The sequence below is a fragment of the Rhizopus delemar genome, genomic scaffold (assembly GCF_000149305.1).
Source record: "Rhizopus delemar RA 99-880 supercont3.8 genomic scaffold, whole genome shotgun sequence".
Taxonomy (NCBI): Eukaryota; Fungi; Mucoromycota; class Mucoromycetes; order Mucorales; family Rhizopodaceae; genus Rhizopus; species Rhizopus delemar.
In genome coordinates this window covers 704,843-724,457 of record NW_027137834.1, presented here as the reverse complement: position 1 = coordinate 724,457, position 19,615 = coordinate 704,843, and the positions used below count along the sequence as shown (strand labels likewise).

At 35.5% G+C, this 19,615-nt stretch overlaps 8 protein-coding genes across 8 annotated transcripts; 2 read left to right on the top strand and 6 right to left on the bottom strand.

The window, feature by feature from the left end:
• Positions 1 to 624: 624 nt before the first annotated feature.
• Positions 625 to 4,363, top strand: RO3G_10498 (uncharacterized protein; the record flags this gene model as incomplete). Its single annotated transcript, XM_067665083.1, has 3 exons — positions 625 to 944; positions 995 to 1,265; positions 1,328 to 4,363. 3 exons carry the CDS (start codon positions 625 to 627, stop codon positions 4,361 to 4,363), a joined length of 3,627 nt encoding a protein of 1,208 aa, XP_067521184.1.
• Positions 4,364 to 7,602: 3,239 nt separating this feature from the next.
• RO3G_10497 (uncharacterized protein) lies at positions 7,603 to 8,064 on the bottom strand (the record flags this gene model as incomplete). The annotated part of the gene is made up of 1 exon (XM_067665082.1): positions 7,603 to 8,064. One exon carries the CDS (start codon positions 8,062 to 8,064, stop codon positions 7,603 to 7,605), a length of 462 nt encoding a protein of 153 aa, XP_067521183.1.
• A 646-nt stretch (positions 8,065 to 8,710) lies between these two features.
• RO3G_10496 (uncharacterized protein) lies at positions 8,711 to 9,984 on the bottom strand (the record flags this gene model as incomplete). Its single annotated transcript, XM_067665081.1, has 4 exons — positions 8,711 to 9,276; positions 9,330 to 9,513; positions 9,566 to 9,787; positions 9,838 to 9,984. The coding sequence occupies 4 exons, from the start codon at positions 9,982 to 9,984 to the stop codon at positions 8,711 to 8,713; spliced, it is 1,119 nt and encodes a 372-aa protein (XP_067521182.1).
• A 402-nt stretch (positions 9,985 to 10,386) lies between these two features.
• RO3G_10495 (uncharacterized protein) lies at positions 10,387 to 11,324 on the bottom strand (the record flags this gene model as incomplete). Its single annotated transcript, XM_067665080.1, has 4 exons — positions 10,387 to 10,547; positions 10,602 to 10,982; positions 11,038 to 11,143; positions 11,193 to 11,324. 4 exons carry the CDS (start codon positions 11,322 to 11,324, stop codon positions 10,387 to 10,389), a joined length of 780 nt encoding a protein of 259 aa, XP_067521181.1.
• Positions 11,325 to 11,743: 419 nt separating this feature from the next.
• RO3G_10494 (uncharacterized protein) lies at positions 11,744 to 13,355 on the bottom strand (the record flags this gene model as incomplete). Its single annotated transcript, XM_067665079.1, has 2 exons — positions 11,744 to 12,996; positions 13,046 to 13,355. The coding sequence occupies 2 exons, from the start codon at positions 13,353 to 13,355 to the stop codon at positions 11,744 to 11,746; spliced, it is 1,563 nt and encodes a 520-aa protein (XP_067521180.1).
• A 917-nt stretch (positions 13,356 to 14,272) lies between these two features.
• RO3G_10493 (uncharacterized protein) lies at positions 14,273 to 14,679 on the bottom strand (the record flags this gene model as incomplete). The annotated part of the gene is made up of 2 exons (XM_067665078.1): positions 14,273 to 14,601; positions 14,637 to 14,679. 2 exons carry the CDS (start codon positions 14,677 to 14,679, stop codon positions 14,273 to 14,275), a joined length of 372 nt encoding a protein of 123 aa, XP_067521179.1.
• Positions 14,680 to 14,992: 313 nt separating this feature from the next.
• Positions 14,993 to 16,717, bottom strand: RO3G_10492 (uncharacterized protein; the record flags this gene model as incomplete). Its single annotated transcript, XM_067665077.1, has 2 exons — positions 14,993 to 16,508; positions 16,698 to 16,717. The coding sequence occupies 2 exons, from the start codon at positions 16,715 to 16,717 to the stop codon at positions 14,993 to 14,995; spliced, it is 1,536 nt and encodes a 511-aa protein (XP_067521178.1).
• Positions 16,718 to 18,723: 2,006 nt separating this feature from the next.
• Positions 18,724 to 19,351, top strand: RO3G_10491 (40S ribosomal protein eS7; the record flags this gene model as incomplete). Its single annotated transcript, XM_067665076.1, has 2 exons — positions 18,724 to 18,867; positions 18,920 to 19,351. The coding sequence occupies 2 exons, from the start codon at positions 18,724 to 18,726 to the stop codon at positions 19,349 to 19,351; spliced, it is 576 nt and encodes a 191-aa protein (XP_067521177.1).
• Positions 19,352 to 19,615: the final 264 nt, after the last annotated feature.

Sequence of the window (19,615 nt, the reverse complement as noted above, 5' to 3'; positions counted from 1 at the left end):
GTGGGTGGCTTTTTCGTTTTCTCTCTTCTTTATGAACGTTAACATGTAATCTGTTTCAAGAAAACTCTTTGCACACATAAAAATTGTTATCATCAAACTATAGTTTATGTTTTAAGTTTTTTTATATATCAAATATGCAGATGATCTTGGAAAAATAGATTATGCTTTTTGTTACTACTTTTATAGTAACACGATTTAAATTATAAAACATGTTTGTGACATTAAGCGAATATTTTAAGAACAATATAGCTTTATGTACAAAAGTCATCAAATCAAGTATGTAAAATGCATATGAATGTGGTATACATGTAAATGGAATCTTGTATACTAAAGCACTTTTGTGTGTGAAAAAGGATAACATGAGAATTTTTTTTCTTTTTTTGATAAACACATTTGCTAAGCAAGATGGAAAAAAAATAAACGGAAAAACTACGTGTTTTTGATTTAGGCTAAACAGAAAGCACAGAAATTAAATTTCTAAAAGAGGGTAAAAAATAATTTGATCTCATTTTCTGGGATAAATGTTTTCTCCAGATTTTCCAAAATTCATATAAACCGGGTTGCATTAACCTATTTTTTTCTTCTTCTTTTTAAAAAAAAAGTATAAAACAGCTTATCTTAAATATGTCAACGGAAAACTTGACGACGCTCATTGTTGCCCTAAAAAACGCAACCAATATTGAAAAAGAAGGATGTATTATTCAATTTGGTAACGGAGCAAACCTCGACACAATCCGTGCCCTTGCAGCTGAAAAACTAAACATTACGGATGGCTATGCAAACATTCGACTATTAAATTCAAAGGGTGAGCTGTTTGATGGCATTGATAAAGTACGAAATCAGCAAATTGTTTATGTTGACACAAAAACGAAAATTCAAGAAACAATCCCCGGGCCAATGAAGCTTCCGTTTGTTGGGAACTTGTATGATATGGTTCCCAACTTGTAAGTAATGCTATAGAAGCAAAGATCTCGATTTACAACTTGCTTTGTAGAATAGAAGGTTGGATACGTCAATTTGAAAAGTATGGACCTGTAGTGGAAATTTCTCTTTTAGGCAAGATTCTGGTTGGTACAAACAGTCCTGCTGTTGCTGAAGTTTTTGCAAGGGAATCAGAATATTTTACAAAAAAAATTACAAAGTCAGGTTTAGGTGAAGTCAAAGAGTTTGCTGGACAAGGTCTGTTTACTACTGATACAGATGAGATGGACTGGCAACTGGCTCATAAACTTTTGATGCCCGCCTTTAGCCCTCGTGCTATTAAAGTAAAAAAAAAAATAAAAGACTAATCCCTAACGAGAATAAAGTATTCTAATTACAAAAATAGGCTTATCAAGTTGAAATGGCTATCATTGCTCAACAAACAGTTAAGGTATTTGAGCAATTTAAGCCTCATGAACCAGTGGAAATCATTGAATGGACAACAAATCTTACATTTGAAACGATTGGTCGTATTGGCTTTGGTTATAATTTCAATCTTTTAGTTGGACGAGGTCAAGAGCAAAATCCTTTTATTGAAGCCATGGGTTACTGTCTATCACTAGCACTTAAGCGTATGCAACAAGCTCAATTTGTAAAGCAGCTACCTATCGAAGCCAACCGTCGATTTGACCGCTCGGTACGTTTAATGCACGAAATTGTAGAAAATGTGATCCGTGAACGTAAGGAGAGTCCTGATGCTACCAACAAAGAAAAGGATCTTTTGGGATACATGTTAAACGCACGAGATGAACACAACCTTGGCCTATCAGACGATAACATTAGAGATCAGGTAGTCACATTTTTGATTGCCGGTCACGACACGACAGCAAATACGTTAGCATGGGCTTTGTACGAATTAGCAAAGCATCCAGAAGTACAAGCAAAGGTGTTACAAGAAATTGCGGACAATCACATCACCCATGAAAAGGCTCCCACTCCTGAACAAATTTCCAATCTTAAATACATGCACCAAGTCTTTAAAGAAGTTCTTCGCAAGTATCCTCCTGTTCGTAATTTGAGCAAATATTGTAAAAAAGATTGCATTCTCCCAGGTGGTTACAAGATTAAGGCTGGAACACCGTGTACTGTTCAAGTGTACGCTATGCATCACAATAAGGATGTGTACCCTGATCCAGAGCGTTTTGACCCTGATCGTTGGATACCTGAAGAAGAACAAAAACGTTCTCGATTTGCTTGGTTGCCTTTCAGCACAGGCCCTCGAGCCTGTATTGGTATGGCTTTTGCTCTGCAAGAAGCAAAGACTGTTTTATCTATGCTCTTGCATCGCTTTGACTTTAGACATGACGGCCCAAATGTTAGATGGGATCCCAAGATGGCTACTACGAAACCACTAGACTTGTTCATGACAATACACCCACGTGAAAACTTTCCAGAACCAAACGGAAAGGCCGCTTCCAAAAAGTCCGCTACGATGACGGAAAGAGATGGAAAGCAAACCGCGATGCCTGTGATTTCTGACAATATCGGCACTAAAGTTGAATTACCTCCTATTACCTTCCTGTACGGTACTCAGACAGGTACTGCTCAAGACTATGCAACCATTCTATCAGAACAAGCCAGAAGCTTTGGTTTCACACAAGTCACTCTTTGTGAAATGGACAGATGGAACGTACTGGCTGATGGAAAGTTCATCTCAAACGACGATGACGATAAAAAGCTCGATAAACAACTGGTTGTTATCTGTACTGCTACCTACAACGGGCAACCACCTGACAATGCTGAAAACTTTGACAAATTCCTTGATAAAAAGATGAGAGAGACAGATCACGAAAACATCTTCACCGGTCTTTCTTATGCTGTCTTTGGGCTTGGTAACAAGAACTGGCGTACCTATCAACGCTTTCCTAACAAAATCAACCAATGTCTTAGTGAATTTGGTGCTGAACGTTTCTTTACCAGTGGTGAAGGTGATAGTGACAAAGACATGGACGCTACATTTAACGATTGGTGTGCCCGCTTCTGGTCTCATCTTCTTGGTACTTATGGCATCGCTGCTTCTGAATCTAATTCTGTTGTTCCTTCTGCTGCTGCAGCAAAGGAAAGCATTGTCAAGGTCAAGTTTATCCAGCCTAGTAACAAGGAAGCATGGGAAAAGGCTGCAAACGATTTTTATGGTAGCCCAAATGCTGTAATCTTGGCCAACAAGGAGCTTCAGAAGGACGGCTCACCTCGCAGTACCCGTCATATCGAGATTGATATCTCTAAACTACTTGGTGTTGGCGAGCAAGGCCATTTGTACCACGCAGGTGATCATTTGGAAGTGATGCCAGAGAACAGCAAGGTCATCGTAGAAGCCATTGCCTTGAAATTTGGTTGGGTATTAGACTCTGTGTTTGAGATCGATCAAGAGACCCTTTTGAATGTTTCTCCTCGTTCAGTTGCTTCCAACGTCAAGGGGCCTTGCACCATCCGCAACATGCTTACTTACTATGCCGACGTAACCTCTCCACCTTCTCGTGCTGTCCTCGGTTACTTTGCCACTCAATTGAAATTAACTGCTCCTGAAACTGCCAGTGAATTTGAAAAATTAATTATGCCTGATTCCAACAATCAAGATCAATACCCTAACTTTATTAAACAGCACCGTACCCTCCTAGACCTGATCTCTGCTTATCCTCAAGTCAATCGTCTTGACCTGGGACAATTCCTTGCTGCTGTTCCCGTCATCCAACCTCGTCGGTACTCAATTGCTTGCTCGCCGCTGGTTTATCCTCAACATGCACATTTGACTGTTGGCGTAGTAGATGATGTTATCAACGACCGCCACTATCCTGGTCTGTGTTCTTCTTTTCTGAAGGGAGCCTATGACCTCTCTATTCGTGCTACTCTCAAGTCTTGTAAAAATACATTCAGCTTGCCCCAAGACCCTAGTACTCCCTTAATCATGATCTCTGCTGGTACTGGTCTCGCACCTTTCCGTGGTTTCCTTCAAGAACGTAAGGCTCAAATAGATATCTTGGGTCAAGATAAGGTCGCGTCTAGTGTTCTTTTCTTTGGATGCCGTCGTGCAGATCAAGACTATATCTATGAAGAAGAGCTTGAAGCTTATTCAAAGAATGGTGTTTTGTCTAAATTGTATGCCGTCTTTTCAAGAAATTTAGAGAAATCACCCATTAAGTATGTCCAACATCAAATCCTCGCTAATGCTGCTCAAGTTTGGAATATGCTCTATCCTACTGACAACAATACAAAACCAGCCGCTGTTTACATCTGTGGTAGCGGGGCTATGAGTCGCGATGTACGTCGTACTTTTTACAATCTGGCTGTTTCATTTGGTGTGGCTGCTACTGAAGAAGAGGCAGAGGCACTTATCCTCAAGCTTATTGACGAAAAGAGATATAATGAAGATGTTTGGGGTTAATTGTTGCTCTTTTACAGGGCTTTGTACAAAAAAAGGAAATAAAAAACATTTAATTTGCAACTTGGCATCATTGTATAAAAGTTCTTTCTTTTTTTTAGCTTATTACTATAAGTTACAATGATTGTGATGTTGATCACATCTCACTACTCTTGATGCTCCATATCAAAGCTACGTGTTATTTTTTACGATAAAGTTTCGCATTTTTTTTTTTTTTTTTTTTTTTTTTTTTTTTTTTTTGCCCCACCAAGTCGAAAGTCAGTAATATGTTTGTTGGCGTAAATGTATTGTTTATGATTATTAAGATAAAAAGTTTACGGGAATAAAACAAATATTTGATAGCTAATTTTTGAAAAAATAAAATAAAACAGGAATTTAAATATCTATTTGAAAGAAAGAGGTGTTTACCAGAGTCTAAGCAAAACTTTCTGTAGGAATGACTGTCATAAAGCTGCAGTCTATGTATAAATTGCTCCTGTTAGCAGGGTTTGGAAGTTAGCATGTAGTATGGGCGTAGCTTTATCTTTTGCTTATGACTTGTCAAACATTTCACAGATATGGCTTTGAGAAAGCTTAACAATACTTTCAAATGTATTTAACTGAATCTATGTAAATATGCTTAAATATGTTCTAAAATTAATGTTTTATCATTTTCTTATTTTTCTAGAGCCTTTTTCTTACTATGGAAGCCTTGACTCAGTTGGATTCCAAACTGCCGTCATTTGAAGGAGATTTAATTTGCTTTGGCCCCTCTCCAAAAAAGATATTATGGGTAGCCAAACTGAGTTAACACGAAGCAATAGATATATCTTTATATTTTTAATGAAGACATTTCAATAAAAGAAAGAAGAGAAAGAGAAGGTAATAAAAATCAGCTTAAAATATATACACAATGATATATATTGAGGTTAAATTTATTTTATAGCTTATATATTTAAGCTTCTATGTACCTGATATGTAGGGATACAACTTCTGTAAAATTTATACGCTTATAATAGCAGGATGTATATTTAAACTATAGGATGGCTGATGTAAGATTATAAACCGCCTCATTGTGTACATTTTTACAAAGCCTTTTTGTGTGTATGTGTGCAGGGTGAAAAAGTAAGTATGACATTAAAATCAAGAGATTATATTTAAGTCTAGTTTATTAATTATGAAACAGTGTTTTTTATGGAATGATTAAATTTAAGGAAGGGTATTATACATTGTACATTAAACACTTTCTTTTTAGACAAGTGTTACAGTAGATGATGAAGAAAGTGATGATGAAGAGGAAGATGATGAATAACGACGATCAAACTTAGGAAGCCACATAAACTCTGTAAGAAGGTGGTCTTTTTCATATAATCCAAAGGGCGACACAAAAGAATTCAATTTGACTGGAGAAGTTGCTTGATTTTCCAAGTGCTCATCGTGAATAAATACGCATCGAACGCCATATAAACAAGTTCCGGTCAAATGAAAAGTTTTACAGATTTGTGTCTTGTATTTAGGTGAGCGCTGGATATATCGAAGTTCTTCTTGACCGTGAGCAAATCGACATTTATGTCCATATCTATTTGAAGAAGAAAGTTTGAATTGACATGAATAAGATTGAAAATAAACCTAACCTGCAACTCCCTATTTCTTGCCAGTTACGACACATTTCAGTCTTGTAGAGTCTTATTTGTCTTTCGTCAATCATTATTATAAATAAAATCAGGGGAATAATAAATTATAAAAGAAAAGAAGAAGAAGAAAAAAGGAAGCTTATATAGTTGTTATTGTCCGACCGATTTTAAAAAAAGTAACTTTTAAGATTAAACAAGCTTTCACACCAAATGGATGAAAATAGAGTATCCATTGTGAGTTACACGAGATGATGAATGATTAAAAAAACAATAGTAAGGTTTCTGTTTCTTTCTTGCTTGTGGCATCTAAAATTGATCAGTATTGAGGCTTGGATACTATTATCATTATTCACATTTAGAAAATCATTATGGGTTATCAAAGAAAAACTCTTTGTTATTTTTGGTTGATTGTTTGTTATGTTACATGTTTATTTGTTTTTGCTGTTGTGTCCCAAATTTGGTTCCAAGCCGAACAATAAATAAACATGTAAACGTTTTTGGATGGGCTGAAAAGGGTGAGTGTAATATAGTCACGTGAGATAGAATGATTTCTCAAGCAGTATGAAACACAGTGTTTACGTTTCATGATTTTCTAAAAACTTACTCTGAAGGAAAATAACACTGGGATCTTGTTTACCAAACAGCAATATTAGAAAAACATTTGTTATTATTCTTACTACATTCACTTTTTCACTTGTATACATAAGCAGATGAAGGTACTCTTCTTTTGTATTACAAGTCCTTATTGAGTCTTCTTGTACATAAAATAGAGTCGCTCTAATAAAAAGGTAAAACTGGCTTAGTCAAGTTTGTAATTTCATATTGTAAGACAAATTCTGTCATTTGTCAAGAATATTTATTTCAACTTTGGTATCCCTTTTGAGAATAGACCAAACAAAAACAACACGCGAAACAGAAATGTAAGAGGAAGATAATTTATTTAAAGTAAACTAATGACATAGTCTTCATCAAAAGGGGTTGATGCAAATAATCTTGGGAAATCAAAAGATAATCTGTTTGTAGTTCCCATTGAAAATTTTTACCTATTTTATTTCTTCTTCTTCTTCTATACTATTCAACAACTGCTCAACCTTAGTAGTGTGTCAAATATTCAGTCTGTAGAAAACATGAATGTTCATTACTTTGCCATGATCTCTATTAAATCTGTCTCTTCTTTTGCTTTCTTCGCGTTGTGTTTAACTTTCAGTGCCCGGAAGCTTATTACAATCCTATATCTTTTGGTATCTGAATATCTTCATGCCATACTACAGTTGATCTGTCTTTCCTTGGAAAAAAAAACTCAGAATTGTGTTATCATATTCGCTTTTTCTTGGACTACAAATTCGTTATTAAAAATGCAGCAAAGCTCAAAATAAGAGCAAAGTTATATTTTATTCATCTAAAACAAATCCATGGAGCTTAGAGTCATGCAAGTCTCAAAATAAGATTGCTCTATTATTTTAAAACTATTGGTATTTATAATGCGCTTAGCATATCACAATATGAAAAAAGTCCGAGTACGATTGAGAAAGATGGAGGTGGTGTCAGTTTTAGTTTTGATGCCAATAAACGACAGTCCATGAAAGATTTTATGTTATTCTTGTAAATGGTCAAAATTACATGTATAGTTTATTTGTACAAAAATATTTTGGACACGACAGATTTTAATGAACGACTAGGACGAGGTGGAGGAGGAGAATGAGGAGGAAAGACGGCTCCAGCTTTCTTTGGAAGTTTACCTTTTGAACTTATCATCTTTGGACGAGGGCCAAATCGGATTCTTAAAGGTCGAGCCCTTTTGATTGGCATCATTGATTCACTATAAGGCCTGTCGATAGTCATTGGAGCCAACAAGGTCGCCATGCCCTGTGTTTCCAATTTTCTCTGAAGGGTCTCCAAGCGAATCATTGTATTTACCTCATGAGAGCATTGCACACCAAAATCACCGCTATTGGCAGTGGAAGTGTTTTCTTTTGGAACAGCCCAGGTGCTGCAAGATGGAATAGGCGAGGAAATTGATAATGAGAGTCTAGAGAGATCATCGGTATCAAAAGACAAGATATCATCTGGATTAATTGCGGAATTAGTCATATTAAACTTGAGAAAAGAATAAAGATAAATACTTTTGATTTAATAGAGAAGAGTTTATATAAAAAACAAAAATAGAGTCTAAAAGTTAAATCCTCGGGACATAGGGTATTTTATCTCAAAAAGTGAGAGTAAAAAAAAAAAAAAAAGAAAAAAAATCGAAATGAAAGGATAATGTAGCAAGATAATGATTTGCGTTTAATCATTTATGCAAATTTTGTCTTGTTTGAGTATACTTCTTTCAGTAAATAAATTACTACACATACAAGTATACTTTAAGTTGTCATATCTAATATAGATTATCTAATTACACGTTATAATTTGAACTTTAGTCAAAAGAGTAAGAAAAAGGACGTCATTATACATTTTTTTTATATTGGACTTGTCATTTAATCTCTAAGCATAAAAAATGAATTGACTTTGCACTGTAAAATAGAATTTTTTTTAAAAAAAGGGTACACGTTAGATATTAGTTAAAAGGTGGGTTTGCAAGGATAACAAAGAATGTTCATAAGGAAAACAGAAAGGTTTATTTTAAATTTTTGTCTCATTGTTCTTTAGCACCTTTATCTTTTGTGAAGCTGCATTATAAAATTAGTTGTATTTTTAATATTACATGAAAATGACATTGAAGATGGAGAGGGGGAATCTAAAGTGCTTTCCAAGCATTTACGAGCACTTGAACAGGCTCCTCTTTACGCACTGCAACTCTAACAAACGTATCACATCCGTAACCAGGTTTTCCACTTCGAACAGGCACACCAGCTTCACGAGCCAAATCAACTGCTTTAGATGCTACCTCTTTTGACTTCATATCCACCCAAACCCAACTTAAGAATGATTTACCGTGATAGACCCAATCCTTACTAGCATCCAAGTTAGACAATTGTTGTATCAAATAAGATCTTAATCGGCTTGTATTTTCCCAAGTTTCTTTTAAATATTCTGAATCTTGTACAACAGCCTCTACAAACTTAAGTGCAGGACCATTGACCGACCAGGGCACTTGTATTTTTCGCAAGGCCTCACAGTGTTCCGCTGTAGGACAAATGACAGAGCCAATACGAAGACCGGTGCAGGACCAGATCTTGGTCCAAGAATGCATGACATGAACTGATACTTGGTTCTCTGTCCACATCTCTCTTGCATAATCGTGTTCTGAAATGAGAGAATCGGATCTGAAATCAAAAGAGTGCCAAGGTTGCATGGATTCATCTGTCAGAGATGAATTTAGTATATAAAACGTATGGATAGCTAACAGACTTTACCGACAATAACACAACCACCTTGTTTCACATTGTTTCTGATCCACTCCCTTAGTGGTTCAACAGAGAAATAATCACCTGTAGGATTACATGGATTCACAATACACAACATATCAGCGCGTTCTGTGTTTGAAGGGTCCAAAATTTTGAATCCATTTGTTTCTGCACTTCGTTGATATTCTCTGTACTGCATATATTATTCAGTATAGAAAAACAAGGAAAAGGTTTGCCATAGTTACCTGAACATCCCAGGGACTTCCTTTCCAAGTGGGTTGAGTGATACCTTTTTGCATAAAAGATAAAAGAGCTTTTCTGACTACTAAATCAATCAATTCAGAGGCACCATTTCCCATCAGTAAACGTGGATGATGTTGAGCATAATCTTCTCCCCAAAGAAATTGAGCTAAACATGTCTTTGCAGGCTCTTGATTTGCTGCAGGATAATGATGAATGTCATTTATCTAACAAGGTGTAAATGAGAAAACCATTTTTAACGAGCATAGATACTTACAGCTTCTTTAGCTGCTTCTAATGCCTTCTCGGGCGTACCAAGATAGTTTGTAGTGACGCTAAAGTCTTCAACAAAGTTCTCAATAAATCGGTGTTCTTGACCTCCGTGAAATGTTTGCGTTTTAGTATCCCACACGTTGTTAGACATTGTTTATAAGAAAAGATACAGCAAAAAGAGAGAAAAGAAGAAGGGGAACACAAAAAGTTTTTTTTGGTGTTCCCATTTTATCTCTTTCACAAAAACGTGTAAGAAAAAGAGTGAGTATCGGCTATTGAAAAACTGATGATATACCAGGGCTTAGAATCACATTCTTTATTTTTTATTGTAACAGAAAATAACACTACCAATTTTGTTATAAAAAAAACAAGAAGGATGAGGGGCACAATAATGATTTATTTGTTTCAGGTTTATGAAACACTCGTGAAAACAAGAGAGAAAACAAGAGAGAAAAATAAAGTGGAGTTTGAATGACGTTCCAATAATATCTTCAAACTTCAAGGCACTTCTAAAAAGTTTTTTATTTCAGTGATTTACAAAGTCTCCCCTTTTTTAAAGTCCTTTGTTAAAATACAATTGACGAATTGGTTCATTATTCTTATTTTTCAAATCTTGAAACTCCTTTTCCATAGAGGAAGTATTCAATTCACCTATTTGAGGAAATAGAGCAATAGCTGCCGGAAGGGCTGTCATCAAAGATAATGCGATTAAACCTATGGAATTGGTAAGTTGATAAAATACAACTGTTTTTATTTGATTCTTTTTACCAAAGTTGATAGGCGTTACAAGCTTAGGACGAGCTTTAACAAATTCAGTCTTTTGAATACGACTCAACAAAAGAGGAGGTATGATCAGTACAGGAGCATTTGTTAACACACGAGAGATGGCTACTTGAGAAACAGCCGACATACCAGCCACCTTTGATTTGCCAACACATTCACCCTCCTTTGTATAAACATCGATTCCATGTCTTATTTCTTTGCCTCGCATCAAAAATACATTGACAGTACCCGCCGCTGCTACAGCAGTAAAAGGAACAAGTTTCATACATAATGATTTTACTGTCGGAGATAAGTTTAAGCGTGGAACAGCTTGATTTAATCCAACTGCAAGTGCACATGAAGTAGTGACAGCAGAAGCATAAGCAACTATACAAACAATCGATTAAGCAAATGTCAATTTTTTTTTCTGTCTTTCTTTTACTGCCTGTTTCTTTTAGACTCATCGGAGTTGTCTTGTTGGCATTGGCTGAGTTAAATGCAACGTTCACGCTCTGATTGGCCCATTGCCAAAAGATGATACTTTTAATCTAAATCTGGAAATGTCAATATCTTGAATAACACACATTTTAAACTTACACTGGGATTTGGTAACAGCATACCAGCTACCAAAACCATATTGGTTGGTACAAAGGACGACATCCTAAAGGGCAAAAACACCGGTTCTCCTGTATCAGGATGAATTGTAGAATCAACAACTGACCGAGACATATTAGAGACGCGTATGAATCATTGCTTCGATTTTTTTTATTACCCTTCTTTGCTCTCCAAAGCTTTTCGGGATCTGTATTAAGATGCATACTTTTATCTGTTAATAACTTTTTACATTTCTCAAGTTCTTTTCTTGAGACAAAGAGTGTTCTATCATATGTGTTTAATAAAGAAAAGTGTGCGTATAACAAAAGGAAACCTTGGATCTGTAATATCAATAAAGTGTCTTATTCTTCCCCAATAAGTAGATTGTGAGTATCTAGGTTTTGCTTGTTTTTTATTTTTATTATTAATATAAAGCCATATCGATCATGGTTCAAAACTTACACAAGTCAATAGTAGTCATTATTTTTTATATAAAAGAAGAAGAAGAAAAAAAAAATACAAGTGGGTGCACAACAGTATTTTTTTTTCTTTTTTTATACAGCACATAATTTCCCACTTTCATCAAGAACCTTTTCAGACTCATTATCATCAAACTTTACAAATTCATCTCCATCCCAATCAATACCAAGATCCAAATTACTCGAATCAATCCAAGAAAGCATTGAATCTTCTTCTTCAGTTGGTTTTTTATCGCTTGCCATTGTCAATTGGGGAAGATTAAGATCAGGTACACCACCAAATGTCTCATCTTTATATCCTTCTTTCAAGTACCCATCAAAGTTAATCGCATCCAAAGTGTTATCTGTCTTATTAATACTAGTAACAGGGTTTGCTTCTTGATGAGTTATATTCAAGGACATATTGGTATATTCATTGGGCATGGACTGAACCTGTTCTTGCTGTTGTAAGTTGTGCTGTACCGACTGCTGCATCAGCAAGCTGTATTGATTCTTGATAGAGAAATTGTCCTTTGACATATCTGAATTGACAGCAGTCGTTGTCTGGGTCATATGTGGTTCATTACTATTCGTACTGTTCACTTTTTTGCTTATTGATTCACTTTGATTCTTTGATTTCATTCCGCGTTGCTTTTTTGATGGAGGAAGTTTTAAATCAATGCTGTTTCTCTTTACTGTCACAGCTGGACTCATAACTGAATTAGTCATATTATCACTTTCAATCTGGTTTGATGGCTGAGATGATGATAAATGTGCATGCTGCAATGGCATTTGCTGCTGAGGTAATTGTGATGGCGAAGATTGCATTAGCTTTTCATCCACTCGTTGCTGAGACTGTTGCAGTTGAAGTAACTGAGATGATTGCTGCATCATTTGCTGTTGTTGTTGTATGAGCAATTGCTGTCTCAAGAGCTGCTGCTGTAACAATTGCTGCTGTTGCTGTTGTTGTTGCTGTTGCTGTTGTTGTTGCTGTTGCTGTTGTTGTTGCTGTTGCTGTTGCTGCTGTTGCTGTTGCTGTTGTTGCAAAGGATAATTATTGCCGCCCATTGTATTTTTAACCCAATTAAAGTATCCATTGAACTGATCTCTTAGCTTGAAAATATTTTCCAAGTTAAAGATGTACTTGTCTTGAGACAAAAAATTATATTGATCTTCAAGCATGTGCTTCATTAAAACAATTCTTCTTGTTGCTTCAAAATTACTGGTGGTCAATAGAAACATAGGTAATAAATGATCCAGTTTATCATACATTAGCTTCATTTGTTGAGTATACGTCTTGATTGTCATTTTATCTTGCTCACTTAAATCCTCAATAAAGGGTCCATTTACTAACATAATACGTTATACACACTGAAAACAACTACAAAGAATGCTTACCCTTATTCTTACGAACGTTTTCATCCAACTGTTTAACAAGAAACACTACATTTGATTTTGTTATATTTGTTGCAGGCGGTCTTTGCGTCATCATCACAGGTTGCTTTTGTGAAAATGCTTGCTGTCTGTTACTGGCTGGTATTATCATATCCTGATTAATGGTGATCGGTTGGGGATTGAATGTATACATAGGATTGTTGGTTGGAACATCGAGAGAGCTTACAGTATTAGATTGTTGAGCCATATTAACCGGATATTGCTGTTGCTGTTGTTGTTGTTGTTGTTGTTGCATGTGCTGTTGAAGTGCCATTTGATGAGCAAAATACAATTGTTGAGAAGGAGCAGTAGGATTAAAAGCAGTTTGTTGTTGATTATTTATTTGTTGAATTTTTCTTGCATGAGATATGATGTATTCATTCTAATTTGTATGCTTATAAGTACTTGCTGTCGTTTATAGTTTATCAGTTACCTTGCTTGTACATCTTTGAAACAGATTAGCTTCAAAAGCACTAGCTGCATTATATACTTCGCTATCAGTAGATTGAGGTGACGAACGTTTCAAGGCTACACTCCTTTACAACATAATTTAATAAAAAATATAAAAAGAAAAAGACTTTACAGTTGACTGATAATACGAGTTCTTTCTGCTATAGACAATTCATTTCTCCAGTTGACACCTAATAGTAACGCAGGGTTATTTTGTTCTTGACCACTATTATTGTTATTCATTGAAGAATGAAAGTTTTGTACATTCATAATTTACAATAATTTATTTTTTTTAAAAAAAAAAAAAAGATTTTTTGGTGCCTTAATGTATTCACGTGACATTTTTAAACCAATGCTTCCTCTGTCGGAGATTGTCTATGTTGTTGACGACGATGAGGCAAAGTAATAAATCTAGGCATATTTCTACAATCTAAATCCGAACTAATATTAATTGAGCTTTCTATTGAATTCATCCAATTTAATTTATCCATGTCTGTGTTTGATTTTATTAAAAATTGGGGCCCATTCGCGACTCTTAAACGTAGTACATGGCTGTGCTTGACATAATCCGTTGCCACAGTAACTTGTGCCCCTTGCATTGAATAGGACCATACAGGCACACTTGTTTGATGCTTTGGATTCTTTTTATAAGCTTGTAATAAAGTACCGCTAATATTTAAATACAAGAATCTGCATAAACACACTAAATCAGTTTTCTGTATTCATTTCTAAATTTACAACTTACTTCCAAGCTCTATTTGGTGAGCGTATTCCGGGCTCAGTCATTTCACATTTAATAAATACAGGTGCTAATTTCTCTAGGGTACATTCATAATTTGGTAAAATTTCAAATCCTTCTTCTTCTCTTGGTTCAATAACACGATCTAGCATGGACTTTGGAAACTGAAAAGCCCAAGGATGTGATTTGTCGTCATAACTTGGAGGTAGGACGTCATTTGATAATATTGAGCTTGAATCGGTATGATTCGTTGTTAACTTGGTTGTTTGTAGAGACCAGCTACTACTACTCTTTTTCTTTTTTAAAAGGAATGATACTGTATGACGTGTTACTATACATAGTGTACTTTTGTGTATTGATATTTACCGAGATTTGATGCAGGATTTATGGATGAATTGATAGTAAACATATGATTTTATATATACAAAAAGTAAAAAAGAAAGTGAATGAATAAAATGAATAAAATACGGGTTTTTATGTATGTTACTGACAAGCTTATTTTGGTTATAAAAATTATTATCTAAAAATAAAATAAATAAGATCCCTTTTTTATTTTAATAACAATGATGACTGTCCATAACCAATAATAATCAAATTTAAGGAGATAAAATAAGGAGAAAGACAATAGTTTATCCTCTCCGCCTTGAGTTTCCAAGGGAAGATCACTTTCTAGACTCAGAAATGATGGACAATTCACAGCCACGTGAAAAACATTAATTTATTTAATAAGAATGATTATAAGGAAGAAAAGACTTGGCTTTCTGAAGCACTAAGACGCCCAAGAATAAATCACAGTCTCTATTTGTTTCTTCAACTCGAACTACATAAAGACAATCAGGTATTTGCTGCATTCTTTTTAAAGGAATTAGATAAAAGTCCTTAATCTTTGTTTTGTTATGTCCCACAACGGCGTATCGTTGTCGCGTTTCAAGGTAATCCAATAATGTTTGTGCTTGTTCTTCATTGAGTGTTACTTGAGTCTGTCGACTGCTAGCTTCTACTTGAATCAATATAATCTCACGACTACTAGAATACTGTGTTTGTGTTATATAATTTGTTACTCTATCTGCTGGAATACGTCCTTCGATCCACATTGTTGGTGATAAGACCTCTGCCCATTCTTCTTCATTCAATTGTCTTCCTCCAATCTGCCTTGCACATGCTTCAAATTCTGCTACTTGTGGCATGTTCACACGTCCTTGCCAAACACTAGGTAACTTGACTTCTTGTGTTTCATCTTCTTTTTCCTCTTTTTCCTGTTCAGTCATATCTATTTCTTCAATTTCAAACGGCGTTTCCTCTTCTTCACCTAACAGTTCTTCAAGGTCTGCAGTGACTTTTCTCTTCTTGACTCGATTATTATCTAAATTAGAAGCGTTTCGTTTCTGTTCATCTTGTATACCAATACGGGCTAATATATCATCCATAGGCTCGGCTGATCTCGGTGATGGCTCCACAGATGATGGTGTTTCATTTGTGAGTTCTTGTTGTTTCACAACAGTAGGGGTAGTAGGAGTACTGGATTGATGATACGCATCCTCATCATCATGGCTTTCTTTGGTTGGTATCATTATAATATCTCCTTTATGTGTCTTTTTAATAATTGGCATATTCTCGAGCTTCAAGATAGAATTCTTTAAGCTCTTTTGACGAAGGACCTCTGCCTTGGACTTGAGCTCCGGATTAGCCATATCCTCCGAAGACATCTTGATCAACTCCAAGGGTGATAAATCACCCGTCACAATACGCAATTGAAATGTTTGATTGGCCTTGTCCTTTAGATTATGTAACAACGATCTAAATTTGTTCTTGTATACTTCACCACAGGTACGGCCCCTGTCCCCAAGTTGGGAAAACATCGTGCTCTCAATAGATTTGGCCAGACTTTCTGCTCTTTCTTGTACAGGTTGACCGTCAAATACTTGAGGATCTTTTTCGACAGCTGATTCCATAATGGACTTCAAGATGGTAGACATGTTCTTGACCACATTTCGACGTACAGGATTTTCTTCTGCTGTCATTTGACTTGGTGAATTAGGTGCTGATACCTCTTCTTCTTCTTCATTATTCTTTTCTTCCTGCTTTTTTTCTAAACGTTCTGATTCCTTATCCTGCTCTTCTTCTTCTTCTTGTTGTTGTTGTTGTTCTTCTGTATATTCATCTTCAGATTCTTCCTTCTTCTTTGGACGAGAACGACGCGTTGGAGTTATTGTTTCATCTTTACGTGCGCAAACATCGCTGCAATAAGAATCTGCTCGAGTACGATTGTTGCATCCCTTGTAAAGGCAAGTCGATGGTTGTCTGGATCTTGTTTGACGCGTCTCCAAAGGATTAGGCGATTCATGACTTGCTGTATCTTGTTTTGTTTCTATATTTTCAAAAGAAGAAAAGCAAAAAAAAGAAAGAATAAAAAATAGGATTTAATACCACGTTTTATTATCGTTCATATGTGCACACATATATGTATATACACACACATACACACACGTATACGTTCTGCAAGGTAGCTTCTTGTAAAAACCGTTCTGAACTTGTATAGTACTTATAAATTAGCGTTGTTACGAAGAAGTTACAAAATAGGTTTTTATCAAGTGTATATAAAAAAAAAGTAGTATAAAGACTGTGTTCTCTTTTTCTTCCCCTTCTCAAAAAAGTGCATATTTATAAAAAAAAAAGAAAAAGAAAAAAAAACGTTTGCTGTGTATATTTGTGTGCAAAAGTGTATACATACATATATGAACTTACCTTGCTCACATTTATTACAAATCCAATCTAAATCCTCATCTTGTAAATCAGGATCAAACTGAACGCAAACACAATGGAACCTAGTTTGCTATCAGCTAATGATGAAAAAAATAATTCTTACTACGTACCATTCTTCACAATTGTCACATTGTACCATAGGTTTACCATTATAAGGTTGTTGACAAATACAATATAACTTTTTTGGTCTTGAGGTCTTCTTCTTTTTATAAGTAGTAGTAACAATAGGAACGCTGCCTGTGGATCGCGAGCGTGTGACACGTTGTTCAGGCTGTTTAAGTAATGAGTCTGGTGTGATAAAGTTGATAACGTCGTTATTGCTGCTGTTACTGAGTAAGTTGAAGTCTAATCCAAACCCCCAATTGCTACTATTCCTATTATTACTATGACTACTACTATTATTATTCTCTGTACCATATAAGAGATTGTTGTCGTTAGTTGTAAGGATGGAATCTGCTGGCGTACTGGTCACTGAATGCCATTCAGATTCAGGTTGAACAGGGGGTATTGATTCTGCTGATAGTAAGTTGATTTCATTTTGATCCTGTAAGTCAAGGTATTCGTCAATATTATGAAGCTCCATTATATGTTTATGAAAAAGAAAGTGAAAGAAAAAAAGTTTTTTTTGGGTATTTTTCCTTATTCACATCGTGCGGAGTTTTTGTTTTACTTAAAATTTTTCTACAGCCGTGTGATTTGGATATTTCATATCCAAGCAAAAAAAAAAGGAAAGAAATAAAAATAATTAGGCATTCAGTTACCGTTTGAAATCAGTCAATTATGACTTTAAAACATTATGTCTTTTTTGATACACAAAATTGTAAAAGAAAGATAAGAAAACTTTAGCTGCTGAAAAGAAAACTTAGTATGTAAGCGTAAAAAGAAACGAAAAAGGTAAGATATATTATGAAGAATACCGAAGCTTTCTTACTCTTTACGAATACTTCCGTCTTCTCTCATTTTCTTTTTTCAAGCGAATATGGGTTTTCCAATTTTTAAATAAAGCCAGAACAAAACTAAAGGAGCAATATTAAATATACCCATTATGTTGTTATGCCCCAAAGCAAAGTGCTCATTTTTGCCCATCTTTTACATATCTTTGCCTGATCTGAAAGATGAAGGTTTATTATGGTTAAGAAGTTGATATCCTTTAGACAAATGAAGCTAATAATGAAGCACTAGTCTCTGTAATGTACGAAGCAGAATATTTATATTTATACAGAGCATCGTTCCCCACCTTTTGTATTCAAAAATACAGCCAATGAGTACTTTTAAATTACTTTTTAATCTCCGTCCTTCTTCACCCAAACCTCGGACAAGTAAAAGTAGCAGTTGAACTGGATAGGGCTGAGATTCCTTCCTTTATTTTTCACGTATGTATCATATCAGATGGGAAAGGTGGAAAGGATTAGAATGGAAAAAGATGACTGTATACAGATCGAGTCTTTTAATGAATGGATGGATATCGTAAGCTTTTGGATCAAACTTGTTGCCAGCCTCACTTTATGTGCCATCCATCCCTAGAAGATAAAAAAAAAAAAACAACAGAGTCAAAATTGTAATACACCACTTTTTCATTCTAATCTTTTCCGGTGTGTGTGTGTGGGCATATAGGAGGAGCGAGATAGAGTTTTGTTGAAACTAACCTTTTTTTTTTATAATTCAACTGTTCAACTAACAGTAGTCAAAGATGGCTTCTAAGATTGTTAAGCAAGCTGGTGCTCCAGCTGCTAATGAGTTCGAACTCTCCGTTGCCCAAGCTCTTGTTGATCTTGAATCCAGTGTTCCCGATTTGAAGCAACTTCGTGCCCTTCAAATCTCTGCTGCCAAGGAGGTAAGATAGATGCCATTGAAGAAAGAATTTTATTGAAAATAGTATTTTGCAGGTTGAGCTTGGTGCTGGTAAGAAGGCTATTGTCATCTTTGTCCCCGTTCCCAGCCTCGCTGGCTTCCACAAGATCCAAGCTAGACTTACACGTGAACTTGAAAAGAAGTTCTCTGATCGTCACGTCGTCTTTGTTGCTCAACGTCGCATCTTGCCCGTTCCCACTCGTCGTACCAACGGTAAGCAACCTCGTCCCAGAAGTCGTACTTTGACTGCTGTTCACGATGCTATCTTGGATGATCTTGTTTACCCTACTGAAATCATTGGTAAGCGTCTTCGTCAAAAGGTTGATGGTTCCAAGACCCTTAAGGTTTTCCTTGATGCCAAGGACGCTACCTCTCTTGAATACAAGCTCGATACTTTCTCTGCTGTTTACAAGAAGCTCACTGGCAAGGCTGTTACTTTTGAATTCCCCGCTAACGCTGAATTCTAAGCAAATGAAAATGAAAAAGAGAAAAAGGGCATATACGCATATTGTATGGAATTCGCTTTTTTAAAATAAAAATTTAATAACATTCCCAAAAAAAATAAGAAGTGTATTTTGATATGAGAGAGGTACGGATTGCTTTGTATGCTCGCATTTTACGTTCTATCCTATATGCATGAATTACACCTTATTTACTGACGAAGCAAATGTTTTGGTAAATAGAATGATTGTTGTAAAATTTGTCCGGTGCGGACAAATATTTTTGAATTT